At 34.3% G+C, this 18,337-nt stretch overlaps 1 protein-coding gene across 1 annotated transcript; it reads left to right on the top strand.

Annotated features, from left to right (window-relative positions):
• The first annotated feature begins 603 nt into the window (after nucleotides 1-603).
• LOC143922254 (sorting nexin-13-like) lies at nucleotides 604-11,646 on the top strand. The gene is made up of 23 exons (XM_077445479.1): nucleotides 604-790; nucleotides 859-967; nucleotides 1,041-1,252; nucleotides 1,328-1,536; nucleotides 1,622-1,768; nucleotides 2,792-2,961; nucleotides 3,461-3,574; nucleotides 4,126-4,258; nucleotides 4,582-4,734; nucleotides 4,813-5,045; nucleotides 5,124-5,218; nucleotides 5,832-5,917; nucleotides 6,508-6,582; nucleotides 6,660-6,728; nucleotides 7,677-7,822; nucleotides 7,894-8,112; nucleotides 8,194-8,290; nucleotides 8,367-8,452; nucleotides 9,814-9,968; nucleotides 10,036-10,104; nucleotides 10,173-10,288; nucleotides 11,249-11,362; nucleotides 11,564-11,646. The coding sequence occupies exons 1-23, from the start codon at nucleotides 678-680 to the stop codon at nucleotides 11,644-11,646; spliced, it is 3,003 nt and encodes a 1,000-aa protein (XP_077301605.1). The 5' UTR covers nucleotides 604-677.
• The last annotated feature ends 6,691 nt before the right edge of the window (nucleotides 11,647-18,337 follow it).

Raw genomic sequence — 18,337 nt, 5'->3', positions numbered from 1 at the left:
TTTTGTTGATGACCAACCAATACTCAACATCCTTGAGAAAATACATCTGGCAGTCGCAAAGATAATAGAATATAAAAGACCTTCTATGCGAATCGAAGCTATACCTGCTATCCCGCTATTTCCTCGAGTTATATGTAGTTCGGGTGTGTTTCAAGTTGTAATTTGCAACAGCAATCCAAAATTATACAACAAAACAGCCTAGATGCATTTTAAAATGTACGATGTCTTGTTTCGTATTTTTTAAGGAGTATAATTTTTCCGACTCTCGTTTTTTTCGGCCGCTTTTATATTTTGGTGTACGTTGCACACATTTGTACATATGATAGGTGCGGGTCTGATTGCGTTAGTTCTCCTTGAGCATCTTAGCAAGTTTGGATGTCTCGAGAGTGCATTTTTCCGGTCACCCATTGTTTCACGTATATTGAAATATTTTTTCATAGAAAACTTGGATGTAAATTGAGTGATGAATTAAAGAATCCTCATTCATCCAAAAGTGCTAAAAGTTCTCCAAACACCGTTTTAAATAATTTAAAGTTAAAAAACCGCAATTAAACGCCGTTCATCTTACGACATAAAATATCGCGTTATGGCCAACGCGTAGAAAAAAGTTTCGCCAATTTGACATCTGTCAGCCTGTGAATGGAATCCCAACTCAAAATAGTGTACAGCTCCTTAAAATGACATCCACTGGAACGAAATGGACATGTGCCATTGTCGTATTATTCTTAGCCACCTTCGGAGTATTTGGATGCTTGAAAATCTTCATCATGATAGGACTGATCCTTTCAGGGTACGAACTTTATACAGCCGAGTTGATAAATGTACTAATCTCATTTATATGGGCTTAATATTTTTCAGCGGCTTCACCGTCGTACGTCTGTCTCTCGATGGAAAGAAGAAATATCCATCACAAGCTGATCTTCTGTCGAATCCTCTTGATCAACGATACTCCTCTCGGCCATTACGAGCAAGTGAAATACAAATAAAATTAAACATTCGCCTATATATTTGAATGTTTAATCTAACTTTTTTGATTTCAGTCAACTTCGTCTGCTTATAGAGTCGACCTAACACAATTGAAATATAAAAAAATCACCGGACACAAGGAGGTGGACTCTTTCATTATAGAGATTATAGACATTCTAATTGAAGACTATGTTTCGTCTTGGTACAGGACGGTAGCGTACGATACGCATTTTCCGCAAGCTATCAAACTGGCGGCTCTCGACTGCGCAACCGACGTTTCCAATCGGTGGGATGAATTCCAAGATGTGTACTATTATTGGTGTACTAGTCATATAATGTATTGAGTTTTGTTCAATTGCAGGCTGCAATCGGTCGATTGGCTGACCCACATTACAGGAAAGTTGGTTGACGATATGGCGTCTCACCTGCGGCTGTTCCGAGTCTCCGGAGGTGGAGTCCCGACCTCTAATCTCAAACAGCAAAGACGCAGGTCTCCGGCTAGGTCACCGGCACGCAGCACTCCCCATCATCGCAGGAACAAAAGCGATACAGATGTTGCATCATATAGCGGTAACTCTTTGTTAATAGTTCACCTGTTTTGGTGTTCACATTCATTTTATGTATTTGTATCATATTGTTTGTTTTTTTTTTATAGAAATGCCGAAGTTTCCTACTAAGACTTTCATTGGCGGCAAAGCTGCAACGAACACTTTAGAGCAGAGATTTTTTGAAATAGAATACGAATTGGAAAAGAAAGTGGTGTCTAGAAAATACATAAGTACTGATGTTTCGAAAAAGTCCGGTAAGTTTTAAAAATAGTACTAGGATAAGAATTAAAATATCAACTGTGTTTTGTTCAGTAAATAGGTGATTAGTGAGAGGATGATTTACTTGCAACATATGTAAGTATAAGTCGGTTCCTGACCGACACGGCTCTTGTATTAACGTGCCCACACGCAATTAAGCTACATAGCCAAATGCGAATTGATATTGATACCCTGGGAGCACCAATTTTAGGAATAGTATGGCGCTAGATTTAAGTCCAACCATGAAAATAGAAGCTATATTTAAGACAATGCTTTCATTACGGGTGTATTTTGTGTCTGAACGCTTGCCAAGCAGACCACAAGGCGCCCTCATTTTTCTTTGATAAAATTGAAAAAAACAATCGTCTTTCTTTGAACTTATGAAAAATTTTATGTTCAACTTAATTTTTCTACTTGAAGTTACAATACTGACTATAATTACTGAATATAATTATAATTTACGAGGAACGCAGGAAGTCGACTGTCAAATATCAACGACTCGCGAATAAAACTTGTCAAAAAAAACTGTCGTCAGTACAAATGGTTACTTGGAATTGTATTTTAAAAAAGTACTGCCAAAACGTGACTTTAAACGAAATATTTAGTAAAGCAAACCAGACTCATGGCGCTAAAAACCAATCTGCCTAGGAGCGCCATATTCCCTCGGGCTGGACCTGGTCGTTGTAATGGCGAGAGTAAAGAAATTGAAATAGCAATGGGCGGATCACGTACCTAGAAGAAGGGACGACAGATGTACGAAAGAAGTGCTCGAATGTTACCCGAGAGAATGTAAAAACCGTGCAAGGAAGGTCACAGGTGAATGAAATCAGAAAAATGTATGGAATGAGATGGATGAGAGTTGCTCAAAGAGACCAATGGAATCATGTCGGAAAGGCCAAAGGAAGAATGGCTGTGAATGATGATGATGATACAAAATTCGTTCATTTTGATAATATATTGATAATATAAGATTACAATTAATATTACTTAGACCTATGAATTACTTTGTTACTTTGCAGTGTTCATTGCCGAGCTGTCGCAAGTGATATTGTTTTCAATCGTCAAAAGCGACGAGCTGAAGAACAACGCTACATTGTGCTTATTGAGAGCGTTGCTGTGCAACGTGACCACATCACTCTTGGATCACATCGTCAATCCAGACACCCTGAATACTCTAATCCTGAGAATGGTAAGTCAACATTGTCACCAAATACCATATATCAAACCAAACTTAACATTTTAACAAATACTATATGATATAAAACTAAAATTAACATAACCAGCAGAATAGACTAGTGGTTAGCATATAATGCTTTGAACAAAGTGGTCACGGGTTCAAATCCCACTGGTTTCTGCTGGCCAGACCTTGGTTTTGTGACTCCTCGTCGATCGTTTCCTATCAGAGTTTGCCAGTTTATTTGATTTTCATTGAAAAACGGTTCCAACGAATTGACAACCTAACCCATTTTCTCACAAATCTCGAGTTATCAACAATCTCCAATTTCGCTGAATTGTATAAAATGCTGCAAATTTACAAATTTGACCATAGATGTCTCTGTGGGTGTTAGTTGATATGTATTTACTTTGTATAATAATAATAATACTTGTATCAAATATACAATGTTACTGAGTTACCTGTTAGGCCTTTCTGGTATAAATTAAAAAAATAAATTTGAAACTTATTTCAGAGCTCGAGGGATACTCTGTCAACGGAATCCTTCTTGACGGTTCTTCGCACCACGGATAATGTCGACGAACTGAAAGCGACACTGGCCATAGTCCAAAAGGAGATCCACAATTTGGTAATGCTATTCAATTGCGAATATGATATTATTGTTGAAATTTACATATATACATATATGTATATATATATATATATATATATATATATATATATATATATATATATATATATATATATATATATACATATATATGTATATATATATATATATATAGAGGTATGCGTGCATTCGCACGGCACATTTCAGGTATTATTTCCTAACGCATGCGCGCTTTATGTGTTCATGCGTTGTTGTTAATTTTGTACTCGGTTATGTACAGTGTGGTTTTTTTATTAGAACAGTGATGTGCGGTTGTTCTTGTGCGATATTCATGAACACCCGTCTCGTTCTCCGACGAAAGGGTCTCTTGGACTGTATTCGTTGGGGGGGTGGTGGCCTCATGTTGAGGGCTTTAAGGGTCAAATTCCTTGATCTTTAAAGCGGGCTTTGAAGGTGAAGGAATTTGACGTTCAACAACTTTGCGTTCAAATGCGACCCGTTAATGTTGCTGCGTTGTGTGCCGTGTGTTTGTTTGTGTGAATTTAAGATTAGGTTTTCATTGTCAACAGGCGTCCAGGGATGCTGGGGGTGAGTGCGACATTGGAGTCAAGCAACAGTTGTCTTCGTTGCAATATCTTTCGAGACTGCTCACAAATCGGACGTCGATGCTAGCTCCGCCCACACCCATCAGATCGACCATGTGTTAGTGTTTATACAGTTTATATAACGAAACAGTCCAATAAAATTTAATACTTGATACTTTGAGCGTAGAGTTGAAGATGTACATACAATAGTTTTGAAACCAATCCGCGTGAGTACCTTTTGTGTGTATGTATGTATGTAAGTAACAGTGTGTTGCTATTTTATGCTATTGCTATAAATAAATTTCTGCTCATAATATTTGTACCGTAACTTGTAATTTCATATTAAAATGATTCAAATGACTTGTCAATTCATATTCAAATTTAACAGACTTTGTGAAATTGTTGTTGCATGCCAAATCACAATATTTACACCATCTTCAGTTTTGACTAAGATGCCTCTGGGTTTCCTACTGGATAATCATCTCGCCCTATGCTACTTTTTGGACTTTGCACATTCAGTCAGCGCTCACACGTACATATTTTGTTACATCAGCATCGAAGCCTGGCACGCTGCAGCGTTGAAACATTTATCAGGTAACTATCGACGGGAAGATAAGATGTAATTATTGTCAAATTTCCCACAGCTTACCTGTGATCTTTTCGCATTTGCAGAGATCGGAAAGAGTTCTACAATCACCGATGTCAATAAAAGTCCGTCTGGAGTGGCTCTGCGGACCGCAGCCTTCACCATATACGATCAGTACTTCTCCAGAAAGTCGATGAATTACTTGGACGTGCCGAACGCAATGTTGGAAAAATTCCACGCCAAACTTAGCATGCCGCTGAACGATACTTGTCTCAATTGGTTCGATGAAATTAAAAAGTACATTCATTCTAAACTCGAGGTTGGTATTAATGCACTTTGTCATTTATTACTGTACTATGAGTACGATGATACTTTTATAAAACAAGTCTGTTTTCAGTCGGTTGAATCTGCATTTAGAAATTCAAATCAATACACTAGGTTATTAGCCGAGTTGGATTTGGAAGGCACTACTCCAGCCATTGAAAATCCACGGTATAAATTTTGATTGATTTGGAGGCCATAAGACTGCCCTTTTATTTATTCAACCAATCATGCACACTCGTCTAACAGATTGCTCCAATGCGACGAGTGTGCTATACAGATTAAGAATTATGTATTAATTATTTAAACCGGTATAAGTACACCCATTTATTAAAAACGACATCTATAGTCAAACGATTAACAGCCACAGGGACATCTGTGGTGAAATTTTTGCAGCAATTTTTAATCAGTTAAATTCGAGATGCTGTCTAACTCGAATTTGGCAGAATGTTGCCAATTTGCTGGAACCGTTTCAATGAAAACAGATAAATTGGCAAACTCTGATAGGAAACGATCGACCTTGGAGTCACATATCCTAGGTCTGGCCAGCAGCATACGGGATAGAACCCGTGACCACACAATTGAAAATATTACATGCTAACTATTGATTTATGCTGCTGGTTTAATATTGCTTCTCACCTTCTTGGCCATTCTGTTAGTGAAACATTCCCACATAACAACTAGGGCAGTCTTATGGCATCCCTAACTTCCATTTTCATGACTTATTTTTATTGAGTCTTTTTAAAAAGATATTTTAACAACTTTGTATGCATTGTTTTATCAGATTTATTGATCACCGTCGTACCGGAAGTTCTGGATCAAATTTTTACATACCAAAACCAAATATTGAGACCTCGTCTGAAGATACTGGTTTGATTATTTTATTTATTGTTCGCTGTATGTAAAATTGACAGAAATTTTAGTTTATAAAACGTATAGTTAATCAGTACATGTTACGTTTGTAATATTATATATGATAACCACAGCACTGTTGGCATTCATAGATTAGTATACATATACATATGTATGTATGTATGTTCATATATATCACTACAAAAGTAATATATAAATAAATGAAAATAAATCATAATCTGATTTATTTTATGTATGAGATCTACAGGTCTGATTTGGTTAATTAGATTTTTATTAACAAAACAACATGAAGTCAAAGGTTGCTTGCACTCCAGTCAAGTAAACATCATACGTATGTTTAAAAAAGAAAATACTAAAGCAGAATAAGAAAAAAGAAAAAAAATGATATTATTAAGAAAATCATATAAATACATAAGGTAAAATTAATAAGTTAGCCACAAAATATTGTAGTACTTGAGAAAAGAATGCAAAATTATTTTTCTGAATATAATAATACATTTTTTGAAGATGAATTTTGAACCTAATCCATAATAAAACTTGTCTTATTAATAGAAAATTTGTAGAATTACTTTTTTTTTGTCTTTTAGTTATGACCGAGGAATTTGAGTCTAAAAACGAACAAGTTGTGGCAAAATTGAACATGGATTCGTCACTACAAAGCGGTTATTAAACAATATTATAGTGTCTATATGCATATTTATTCATTAGTGTATTTCAATTATTACATTGAATGTTTCAGACGTTCCAAAATCGTCATATCTATCTCCGGAATTGCCGTGCAGGCTTGAAGTAGTCATTGTCGAAACAGGTGCATTATTTATATTTGTTGCAGTCCAAGCGTTCACTCCGGTTCGTTCATGAACATATTAGTTTGTTCATACACGAACTATTGGTTTTAGTTTAAGTATTTACAGTCAAAAGCTTAAAATAGACTCGGCAGGTGTCGAATGAAACTTTTAGCGGTCAAAACTTTTGTGATGTCAAAACGTCAAAGTTAATATAATTTCTGTTTCCGCTAATTTTTTAAATGTTGCAATTCTAGAATATTTTTATATCTAATAGTTTGTGCCTGAACAAACTACATAGTTCGTTTGTCAATTTGTTCTTTTGTATACACTATAACTGGCCAGATTGATTTGTGTATGAACAAATGTATGTAGTATCTGGTTGTCTAGAGACATAAGCGATGGCTACACGATAATTGGTTCATTTCCAAAAGGTTCAACGACAAAATGTACCCGACAATTGGTGCACTGGAAAAATGTACCCGCGACAAAATCTTCACGCGACCAAATGTCCACGGAAATAACGTTCAAGTGACAAAATGTTCAAAAGTTCTAAATTTTCCTATTTTAATGGAGAAAGTAACTTTTTATTGTATTATATCTATATATCTATCGCAGATTTCACTGAATTAGATTAAATGTTAGGGCTTCTCAACCGTCTCCAAAATTTTCTTAATTTCAAATGAATATTTTACTTTTTATCGTATACATCGCGGATGTTATTAAATTAGTATAAATAACAGGTGTTCTTAACCGTATCCAATATTTACTTATTTAAATTGAAAAAAATACTTTTTATTTGCAATTGCAACGCATGCCGGGATTCAGCTAGCAGGTTATAAAGCTAAATCTTAGACTAGTATGTTCGTTTACGAACACTTTGACTGTAACATATACACATACTGCTGGCATACAACATTTATTATTCCAATATAATAGTATATAGCTAATATTGAAATAATACAATTCAGGATTAATGCAAGAAAGAGGAAAAGCTTATGGTGTGTATGCTCTGGAAGTGAAACGTTGGGATCCGACGACCGGCAGACAACATTGCTGGCATGTATATCGTCGCTACAGTGATTTCCACGAGTTGCAAACCGTCATCAAAGAAGCTGTCAGTATTTGACTTTAATATTTACACGTGGGCAATTAACGTTTTACGATTTGTAAAAATGACATTTTCAGTATCCGGAATTGAGCAAAATGGAGTTTCCGTCGAAGAAAACTTTCCACAACACGTCTCGCAACGTTCTGGAGCGCCGAATGGTCACGTTGAGCACTTGGATCAGTGCACTTGCATCCATGGGCTCGCCTGGTGGTCCTCCTCGCTACGCACCACTGCATCTGTATCTACTTCCGTTCCTGAGTCCGCGTGGACCTCAAGATAAGCAACAGCCGACGGTGGTAAAGCTCCTCGCAGCGTATCTGTAACGGAACAGTTTCATTTAAATAGTGTTTTTTTTTTATTTGACGCGTTTCTTTTAGATCAATTCGATTATTGTACAACCCTTACGTCAGGGTATGCGCACTCTTCGTAACGTTCCGGAACAACTTGCAAACACCGTGGATGATATTATGGGAGGTATAGTGATTTTTGTGTCTGGTTACAATTTCTTGTTTATTGTATATTTTTTGATATATTTTTTATTATGTTCCAGGCTTATCTAAATTGATCAGTACTAATAAAAATATTTCCCATAATTCATTATTATATGGACAGAACTACTTGGGGCTTGAAAATGAGGTTATATAATTATTTTTAATATACGTATATGTATATTTTATTTAAATTAAGGATTGAAAGTATAGGATGGCCATGCATTGTCAAGTGGTTCTATGTATATCAAAGTAACCATTTTTACTGATTTTATCAGTACATTGCTGGTTTTGTGGGTGTTTGTCCTGTCAGAATCCTTCGGATGGTCCTGTTTATAAATATTGAAATCGATTATTTTATTTTTATAAATGTACATCTATGACTTTCTAATGTTCATTGACGTTTTTAATAATTAAAGTATTTAGAATCATTCTTTTGGATGTCTTGGTTTTGTTGCATAACCTAAAATCATGTAAAATGGTCACCTTATTCTAGATCTAAAGCTTCACAAATGAAATTAAATATGTAAATTTAAGTTAATTTGACAGTGGATATAAAAATACGCCCTTTCTATTAGTCAGCTAAAGCAATCCGACTTACATATGTATGTATATCCTTATCTTTGTATTACATCTGACTTATATCCTAGAGATTCGTAACAAAACTCGTTACAACTAATTGAAACAATGTATAGTTACTATGCCAAAGTGAAGGTTTATAAATATTATACATACATACATACATACATACAGAATATATAGCAAATTAAATTGCAGTGGAATTCATTATATTTTATTTCAAGGCTGTTGGCAATAAGGAGAAAAATTTTTGACTAATAGGTTGATAACGTTTTGAATTTAGAATTTGCCCACTTTCAATATGACGATTTTATATGTTGTAGTCCAATTGTGAATTTCGTTAGTTTATGAACATACTAATTTGTTCATACACGAATCAATCTGGTCAGTCAAAGTGTACACAATAAAACAAATTGAGAACGAATGTATGTAGTTTGTTCATGCACATATTATTAGGCATATTTATAAGTATTCTCAATCGTTTGTTCCATCCTTTACGTTATGCTTACCTTGGGTTGCAATATTTTAAAAATTAGCGGAAACGGGAATCATAGCAGTGTTGTAACGTAGTTTCCATAAGATATCTTTTTAAATACTTGGCGGTTTGACACCTCGAAGTTTTGGCAACTCAAAAGTTTCATACGACACCTGGTGAGTCTATTTGTAGATAGGTTTTGACTGTCAGCACTTAAACTAAAGCTAATAGTTCATGAATGAACAAACTAGTATGTTCATGAACGAATCGGAGTGAACACTTGGACTGCAACATTGTATATATGTATGTATGTATGAGTAATATTGAATTTAGAGTTATCATTCACAACCTTTGATAAAATAACATATCGATTAGAAGCCGCTTTCCATCCCTGATTTGAATGTATGTAACATATCATTGATTTTTAGTTGTAAATTAATCAATCTCCGATTTAGAATGTCCTGGACTCGGAAGAGTTGCCTCTGCGAATGCTGTTGCTACTTTTGGATGAAGTTTTCGAATTGCGGTGTCGGAATCGTTGGTTGAGAAGACAAATAGCCGCCATTTTACGTCAAATACTCACTACTATGTTTGCAGACGTGCTCAACAAGTGCGAAAGGTTACCATTGAACTATCCTAGTTAACAACGTGTCATACTAATCAAATGTCGTTTTTAGGAAAATAATCGATGCCATATCTTCGGTGACGTCTCCCGCCTCAATCGCTTCCTACTTGGATCACTTCAAGTGAATACAATCATGCGGTGTAATTTTTATCATTTGGTGTTGTTTTTCATTTTATTTTTGTATTTTAGGCGTGTATATTTCACGGATACTAAAACTAAAGAAAAGAAATGTGAAGATCGAGACATTGACTCTCAGGCGCGTGCTCGCGTCGCTGCTAAAACATTCCTTTTATCTTGCAGACAAGGTATTGGTATATCGCATACATATTAATATGTATATTGCATCCTAAGAGCACAATGATGATTCACTCACTAGACCCAATTCATCAAGGTTTTAAATACTACAATAAATCAAGAATACTAAGTTGTATTTCAGTTGACCGTATTTCAATCTTAAGTTCCTTTGACCTTTTAAGTCTGTATATAATTACATTGAAAGTATTCATTCCATTGTTTTCTGATAAGAGTATGAAAATCGGAATAAATAATAACTCAAATTAGTTAAATCATATACTTACATATCACCATTGTGCTATGTGTGTAAAAATGTGTGCTACAATGTTTGTTAAAGTAATTATTGTTGGGTACGATTTAACTGTACATTGAGAAAAATACTTTGTATCTTAAAAAAAATGTTTGTGCATTAAAAATTTGCATTATTTTCGGCGCATTAAAAAATCTAGTATTGTGCATCGAATAAAATTTTTTGGCATTATAAAGTGACCATTAAAAAATATGAAACGATCATTTGAAAAAATAGATTTTCTAACATTAGAATAGATACAAATAGTTGCAACGTTGTAGTCTTCCGCTATTGACAATTGTCAACTGTCAAAAGTTTTTACTTTTGTTTCTCACTAGTGAAATTACATATAATCTCACTAGTGAAACGTAATCTTAAATAAATAAAACTTTACCAAAGGTTGGTTCGTATTTTGGTATTCGCGACGTTGCCAATACAGTTCATTTGTCATTTTAATGCACATTTCATCCACTTTTTAAGTAGCAAATATTTTTTCAATGATCAAAGCAAACTTTCTAATGCAATCTGTATCCGTCATTTAAAAATCCATACAATTATTTTGTACAGAAACTTTTTTTAATGTACAAATTTTCTTTTAAATGCACATTTATTTTATAAAATGGACGTTTAAATTGTTCCGATTATTATTTACATTAAAATAATTGATCTATGTATGTGTTAGATGAACTGAAACGCCTCATCGGATCTCAAACTACGCAGAAAGGTCTGATGACTGTGTTTGAAATGTTCCAAAACCAGATATTGAATACTAGGCTTATTTTCGTTCTCATTGAAGGTAATAAGATTAAGTACATTTCCATCACTATATCTAGAAAATAGCTAATGCTAGATGTCTAGACGTTTTCTTCGTTTGTGTTTGTCACAAATTACACCACATAAAGTGACTCTAGCGTCAGGAATTCTCAATATATAGTGGTGAATCTATGCATATACACATTTAATGGTTCAATTGTGATTATTTTTGATTAAATTTTAGGTCTGATTAAAGTAGTTTTTCAAGAGAAAGATATTGCAAAAGTCTTTCAAAGAATGCTCAATGAAAGCCCATCCAGCTTTTGATGAAAAAAATCAAAGATATGTGAATTTTATTTATTTTTATATTATATTATATATTAAATCAATTTTTGTTATTTATTTTTTATATACATTGGTAAAAAGATCAATGTGATATTATCATTCTTTGTACTGCTTTTACTTTTTTATTGATAAATTTTAGCATTTTATTTTATACTTAGTGTGTGAAATATTTAGTAATAAACAATGTAAATCAAAATTGAATTTTTACATCAATGACCGACTTGGGACACCTAAGCAGGCACTCTCAGATTTTATTTTATGTGTATATAAATGAAATATTTATACCTATTATTATTGAGTTCAATATTTTAATGAAATATTTAATTTAATACTAAATTATTACTAAATATTTATTTTTTATTTTATATTTACATATATTGTAATTTAGAAACTCATTAGTAATCAATTTCAATATCAATTATATATGTACATACGTACATACATACATACATATATGTATATAAAGGCTGATTTGATAAATAAAAGAGGTTTGTAAAAATGATGAAACATCTCTTGATATTTTTAATGAAATTTTATTATATCACAAAAATGAAAAAATATTCATTTAAAGTTGATAAATTTAATATATTTATTTTTTTCTTATACAATAGCGGTCTATTTTTAAATATGTAATATATTTTATTTATTTCCATGTATTTAAATATTTTTTTATATGATTTTAAATTGATAAATAATTTATATTTTGTCGCAATTTACTGATTTGTTATATGTACTACATATATGTACATATGTATAACTGCAACATAAAAATGAACCTTTTTACTATTTATTAAAATATTAAACTAGATTTTTAAGTCATGAAATGTATGTATACATAGGTATATATGATTGTTCTTAATCATGTGAACTTTTATTATTATTTATTTTATATTTGCATGTAATGTATGGATCTACTTATAGCGTAATATAAATATATTTATACAATTCGGGTATTTTTAATATTCCAAACATATTTTCTTGTTCTTGTACTATATCTTTTCAGGATAGTTTTCTACCATTGAATATTGAAGAATAATCTTTGGAACTCTTCCAAAACACAGATCAAATCCGAAAAAAATATAAGCCTTATACAGAAGGACAGGTAAAAAACACAGACGACCTATTTTCTTGGTTTTGGGACTTTTGTACTTTATCTACATATGTACATATGTATATCTCAAAAATTACCTAAAGTACATGTTCTTTTAACTTGTATATGTACATTTTTTACAAGCTTTTTATTAGCTTCATTCTGTTAGTTCAGAGACCTTCCTGCCCATTAAAAAAACTGTTATTTTTACACAGGATCCTAAACATCTTCGGGTAAATAGTTCCGTAAATCTTGGTATTTTCATCTCCAGCCTACCTACTAGGGGTGGCATTACCGGTAAATCGTAAAAATTTCGCCATCTGCTATAATTTTATCGTGAATTCAGTGCAATATACAGGCATATATATGTACATATTTCATGAAAATCGATGCAAATGGCGTATTCTGGATTAGGTTGTCGAGAGTTTGTTTATTTTCGGTATTGAATGTCCAAAATGACTAAAGCGGGATGAAGCTTTTAGTCTAAACAGCATTTTTTGCGACTGGCAGCACCGCTTTCCTGATTCATGCCGCTCTAATACGAATACGATATATGGCAACGTAATAATAACTCATTGTAATTAGTTTTAGAGGGCAACGAGTTTTCTGTCAGTTAGCACCACTGATACATTCGTAAGAGTGGCTACACTGATGCATGCTTAAGAGTGGCAACACTCACCAACCAAGTCGTAATAAATGTGATCAGTAGAGGTCGGAATCTGAAGGGGCCGGAAACGAGCCGCCTATTGTTCCATTGTTGTAAATCCTTTGTAAAAAAGGTTCGGCAAACCTTTAACAATGCATTTACAATCTTTGAACAATAAACAGCCCCTTCAGATTCCGGTCTCTAGTGATCAGGCAGTTTTTTCATTTATACTTATTAATTATTAGCTGTATTACCCGACTTCACTTGGTATTTGTAATATAAACTGCTTAAACATGACTAATCTAATGGTAAAAATTTTATTAAATTTATTTGAATAGTTTTATTTTATATAAATTTATTTGGATACTCATTTGTTTTTTTTTTTTATTAAATTGGCTCTCACGAACAAACAAACATATATACTCTTTCGAAATTATATATGTATACCAGAATCCAAAGAGAAATCGGGTAGGGCTTCGCCCCCGGAGGCTTCGAATCCTTTCAATCGAAAAAAATCGAATCGGTGACTATGAATCGAAAAAAAAATAAATCGAATGTGTTGTATACGAACCAACCAACGAATGGTACATACATACATACAAAGTCTCTTTCCAAATTATATATTAGATTACGAATGGACTCAATGGACATTATTCATCTGAGATTTATTTTTAATTGTTTACGGTTCAATCCAGGCTAAAGTTTTTCGGAAAAGTAACCACATACAGTTATCTAGTCCATGTTAACTTTTTTTTTTATTTACCGGTCAACACTGGTACAACGGTAATGGAAGAAGTCATATACCGTTTACCGGTAAATTAAGATTCCCACTTTTTACTTTGTCTTTTTGCTATAATACCATAATTATGTGATGTATGAGCAGAATTTTGATTTACTCTTTTCCATTTGAGCCTCGCAGGGATGTTTTGTATTTGTAGCTGGTTCTTATTAATTGGAACAGGCTGTAGACGCAAGACATTCCCTTCTTTGTATTTTATTACTAGAAATTTTCATTTATCCGCTACTATTTTCATGCTTTATTGTTTTTTTTTTATTATGATTGCGTTTAAATGTTTTTTTTTCATTCCCTACTATGTTTCCTGTTACATGTATGATCTTTTTTTTGTAATTTTTTATCTTATTTTTCTGTATTATTTTTTTCCCTCTCTTGTTTTCTTATGTAGGCCATTAAGTTCTTCCTGTAATGTCACAATGGTCCAAAACTATTAAAATAAAATAAATTATTTGAATAAACTCGACCTTTTCTTTCGTTACCTACATATACATATGTATATCCTCGTTCCTCAATGACCCCAAAATTACATTAATATTTATCGATTGGAACAAATTCAAACTGTTGTATACATAGGTATATACCGTGATGGTGTAATCGGTCGCAAAATGTGTTCGATATGAGGAAGTCTGCAAAATCAATTTTTTCACAATTTAGCCAATAAATTTGGGCCGCTTCCCAATAGAAATGTTAGCTCATGGAATTCACACAAATGTGATCGCACTCTCGATTGGCATTTAGACTAGATGTTTGATATCTCACGACGCCGACAGACAATGGACCAGATGAACGCATTTCGTGTCCAAATTTGGCAACGCCATAACGGAGCACGACCCGGGCGCAGCAGTCCTTGTGCACAACAGATTTCCGAAAATCGTCGAGGTCTAGCAATAACATACATAATCTTCGGAGAGATCGCAAGAAGGCCACCTCGTGACCGAATGTCTTATCACCGGCATCCACCCTAGTGCACGGTGGTCACCTTTTATAGGATCCTCCTGCCACAATTGATCTAAATGACTTGTTCCTTGACAAAATCCAACTAAAAATGTGTGCACTTTAAAGGGAATAAAACATGGTGCAAGTAAAGCTATCAATTTGAAAGTGAAAGTGAGCCAAAGTTACATTGCATCATTCGCATGTTCACTTGTCACTCTCACTTTCATCCGCGGAATCGATATCGACCAAGTCAAGTCGGTGAGCATTGAAGTGACGTCACGTGCAAGCACTTGCATGACGTAGCTTGTGCAGATGGTAGTCGAGCAAAATATATAATATCAATATTTAGAATTGAACAAATACCAAATATGAACTATGTTCACTTTTTATTTAATACTTGGGATAGGCGGCATAGCCGATGGATTCAATTTTATATTTTTCCATGATGCTACGCCAGATGCTACACAACCTTTAGAACAGGCAGGGTTTAGGGCAAATTTCAGCACAATGGACCTACAAGTAGTTGGCGAACCAATCAAGCGCGCCAACGAATATCAACGGCCAGTGCCGGTTTTAGAGGGGGGCTGGGTCGGGCGGTGCCCGAGGGCGCCAAATAAGTTAGGGCGCCGCTCAATGCGCCAAAAGCGCTTTAAAATTAAAATTAGAGCGCCAAAGGCCCTACATTTGTACTCGGCAAATTCTATTCAAAAAATCTCCTGGAAAAAGCCAATCTTCAAATTTAGCTCACCGCGAATTAAAAATCTGATATTATTAGCAATGAACTTATCAATTTAAAAGCCTTTCACTCATTTTATTAAATTTTATAAAACAGCACAATTTACAAGAATTATATCCAAACATTTGGGTTTCTATGCTTTTGCTGACACTGCCTGAAACTGTAGCAAGGTCCCAAGGCCGGAAAAAAGGAGGATGGTAATCCAGTTTTTTATAATTTTTTTCAAAGGGTGTTTAGATAAAACTGCCCGAGGGCGCCATTGGGTGTAAGGCCGGCACTGTCAACGGCCATTGTGTCTAGGTTTCGTCAATTATGAGAAAGCCTTCGATACAGTTAGCCATAATGCAGTACTTAGTGCTGTACAAACACCGGGAGTGCCAGAACCCTATGTGCAAAGCAGTAAGGCAAGGAGATACCATCTCGCCCAAGCTATTCAATGCGGTGCTTGAGGGAGTTTTCAGGAACTTGGAATGGAACACAGCTGGAGTAAGCATCAATGGTCGCTTCTAGAGTCACTTTCGGTTCGCAGACGATATAGTTTTATTAGCTCGTGATTCAGCTGACCTACTTAACAGACTAACACAGCTGGATAGGGAAAGTAGAAAAGTAGGTTTAAAAATTAACGTAGAGAAGACCAAACTAATGTTCAATAGTTATTGCATGTAAAGAGTGAAGAGATTGAAATGGCAATGGGCGAGCCACGTGGCTAGAAGAATGGACGAAAGGTGGATAATAGAAGTGCTAGAATGGTACCCGAGAGAATGCAATAGCGTAAAAGGAAGACCACGGGGAAGATGGGTAGACGAAATAAGGATAATGTGTAGAGTGAGGTGGATGAGAGTCGCGCAGAATAGAGACGAGTTTGGAGCATGTTGGAGAGGTCTTCATCAAGCAGTGGATGGTGAGCGACTGTAAATGATGTTGATGATGATTCAAATAGTGGTGTCATAGAGGGTAGGATGTTGTTTGCCAATTTAGCAAGGAACTATTTCAACAATGAAATTAGACAAATTAACGATTGACTTATTTATTTATTTATTTTACAGGTATGAACAACATACATATATACATACTTCTTTTTACATTTACACACTATGTACATATGTATACTGTGTACAAAGTAAATACAAATATCAATTAACATCCACAGATATATGTACATCTCTGGTCATATTTGCAGCATATTATACAATTCAGCGAAACTCGAAATCTACGAGAAAAAGGGCAAGGTTACTAATTTCTGGGAACCGTTTCAATGAAGATAAGATAAATTGGCAAACTCTGATAATCGATCGACCTAGAGTCACAATCCAAGCTCTGGCCGGCAGCAACCAGTGGGATTTGAACCCGTGACCAATTTGTTCGAAAGTATTATATGCTAACCATTAGTCTATGCTGCTGGCTATACTTTGGAGTCACAAATATCCCAGTCTGACCAGCAGCACTACAGAAATACTTGGAATAAATTCTTTTCAATCGTGGTTAACCCGGGGATTGAATCCGGTAACTACATATATATTACCGGCTGAAAGCCTTTACTACTGGCTGAAAAGTAAATCTGAGTGGGTGTTTTTTACACCCCCCTATTCTAAATTTTAGTATTATACATTTGCACAATTGTAAATATTGACATTACGTATGTTTTCTACTTTCAAAATAGCGTGTGTATTTTTAAACCATTTAGAAAAAAAAGTCCACAATTCCAATAAGGAAACGAATCAAAGTGAATAAAACGTCAATGTGACTTAAAAATTGAAAGGGGATTGTATACCTACTTAAATGGTACCCAAGAGAATGCGGAAGAAAGTAAAGTAGGTCACAGGTGCGTTGGTTTGACAAAAGAAGAAAAATGTATAGAATTAATGTTTCCTGTCAGGATTGCTGGATTTTATCAGACTCAAGGCGCAGACACACAGAGTGGTACCCGACACATGTTTTTTTTATACAGTTTTGCACGTGTAAAAAACGCTAGAGCGCCTCATCTATGCCAGACCAAAACTCATCCGTTGGAGTGTTTTCGGTGATATATTTTCCATTTATTGACAGGTTTAACAATGATCGATAGCGGCGGCTTCCATATTTGAATAAATGTAGGAGAAACTTGTAGAAATAATAAGATCGTACGAATTATCAATTATATAAGTTAAATCCTATTCACAGCTGGAGTCTACCTAAGCATGCCGTGGCGTACGATTCTATATGTCTGACATGTTTTTATGTACATATAATACATATGCATATAAAATTATCGTCAACGTACATATCTGATCAATTGTTTTCTTTGAAAGACGATAAAAAATCATAGACAATTTTAATTTTCATAATTAATTAACAGAATTGCGCAATAAAAATATTTTTCATCATAAAGCAAATTACTAGAAATGAAGTATGTTACTTTAGAAAATTAAATAGATTCATAGAATATGGAAAAGTGGAAGCTGGATAGATAGGCTTCATCCAATTAATTGG

Source organism: Arctopsyche grandis, chromosome 2 (genome assembly GCF_051622035.1).
Source record: "Arctopsyche grandis isolate Sample6627 chromosome 2, ASM5162203v2, whole genome shotgun sequence".
In the NCBI taxonomy this organism is placed as follows: Eukaryota; Metazoa; Arthropoda; class Insecta; order Trichoptera; family Hydropsychidae; genus Arctopsyche; species Arctopsyche grandis.
Note: the sequence above shows the minus strand (reverse complement) of the source record. Positions and strands in the feature narration are given on the sequence as shown.

Coding starts and splice junctions, on each gene's coding strand:
- LOC143922254 (XM_077445479.1), top strand. CDS start 678: ATGACATCCACTGGAACGAAATGGACATGTGCCATTGTCGTATTATTC. Junction 968..1,040: donor ACTCCTCTCGGCCATTACGA/GCAAGTGAAATA, acceptor TTTTGATTTCAG/TCAACTTCGTCTGCTTATAG. Junction 6,583..6,659: donor GGATTCGTCACTACAAAGCG/GTTATTAAACAA, acceptor TGAATGTTTCAG/ACGTTCCAAAATCGTCATAT.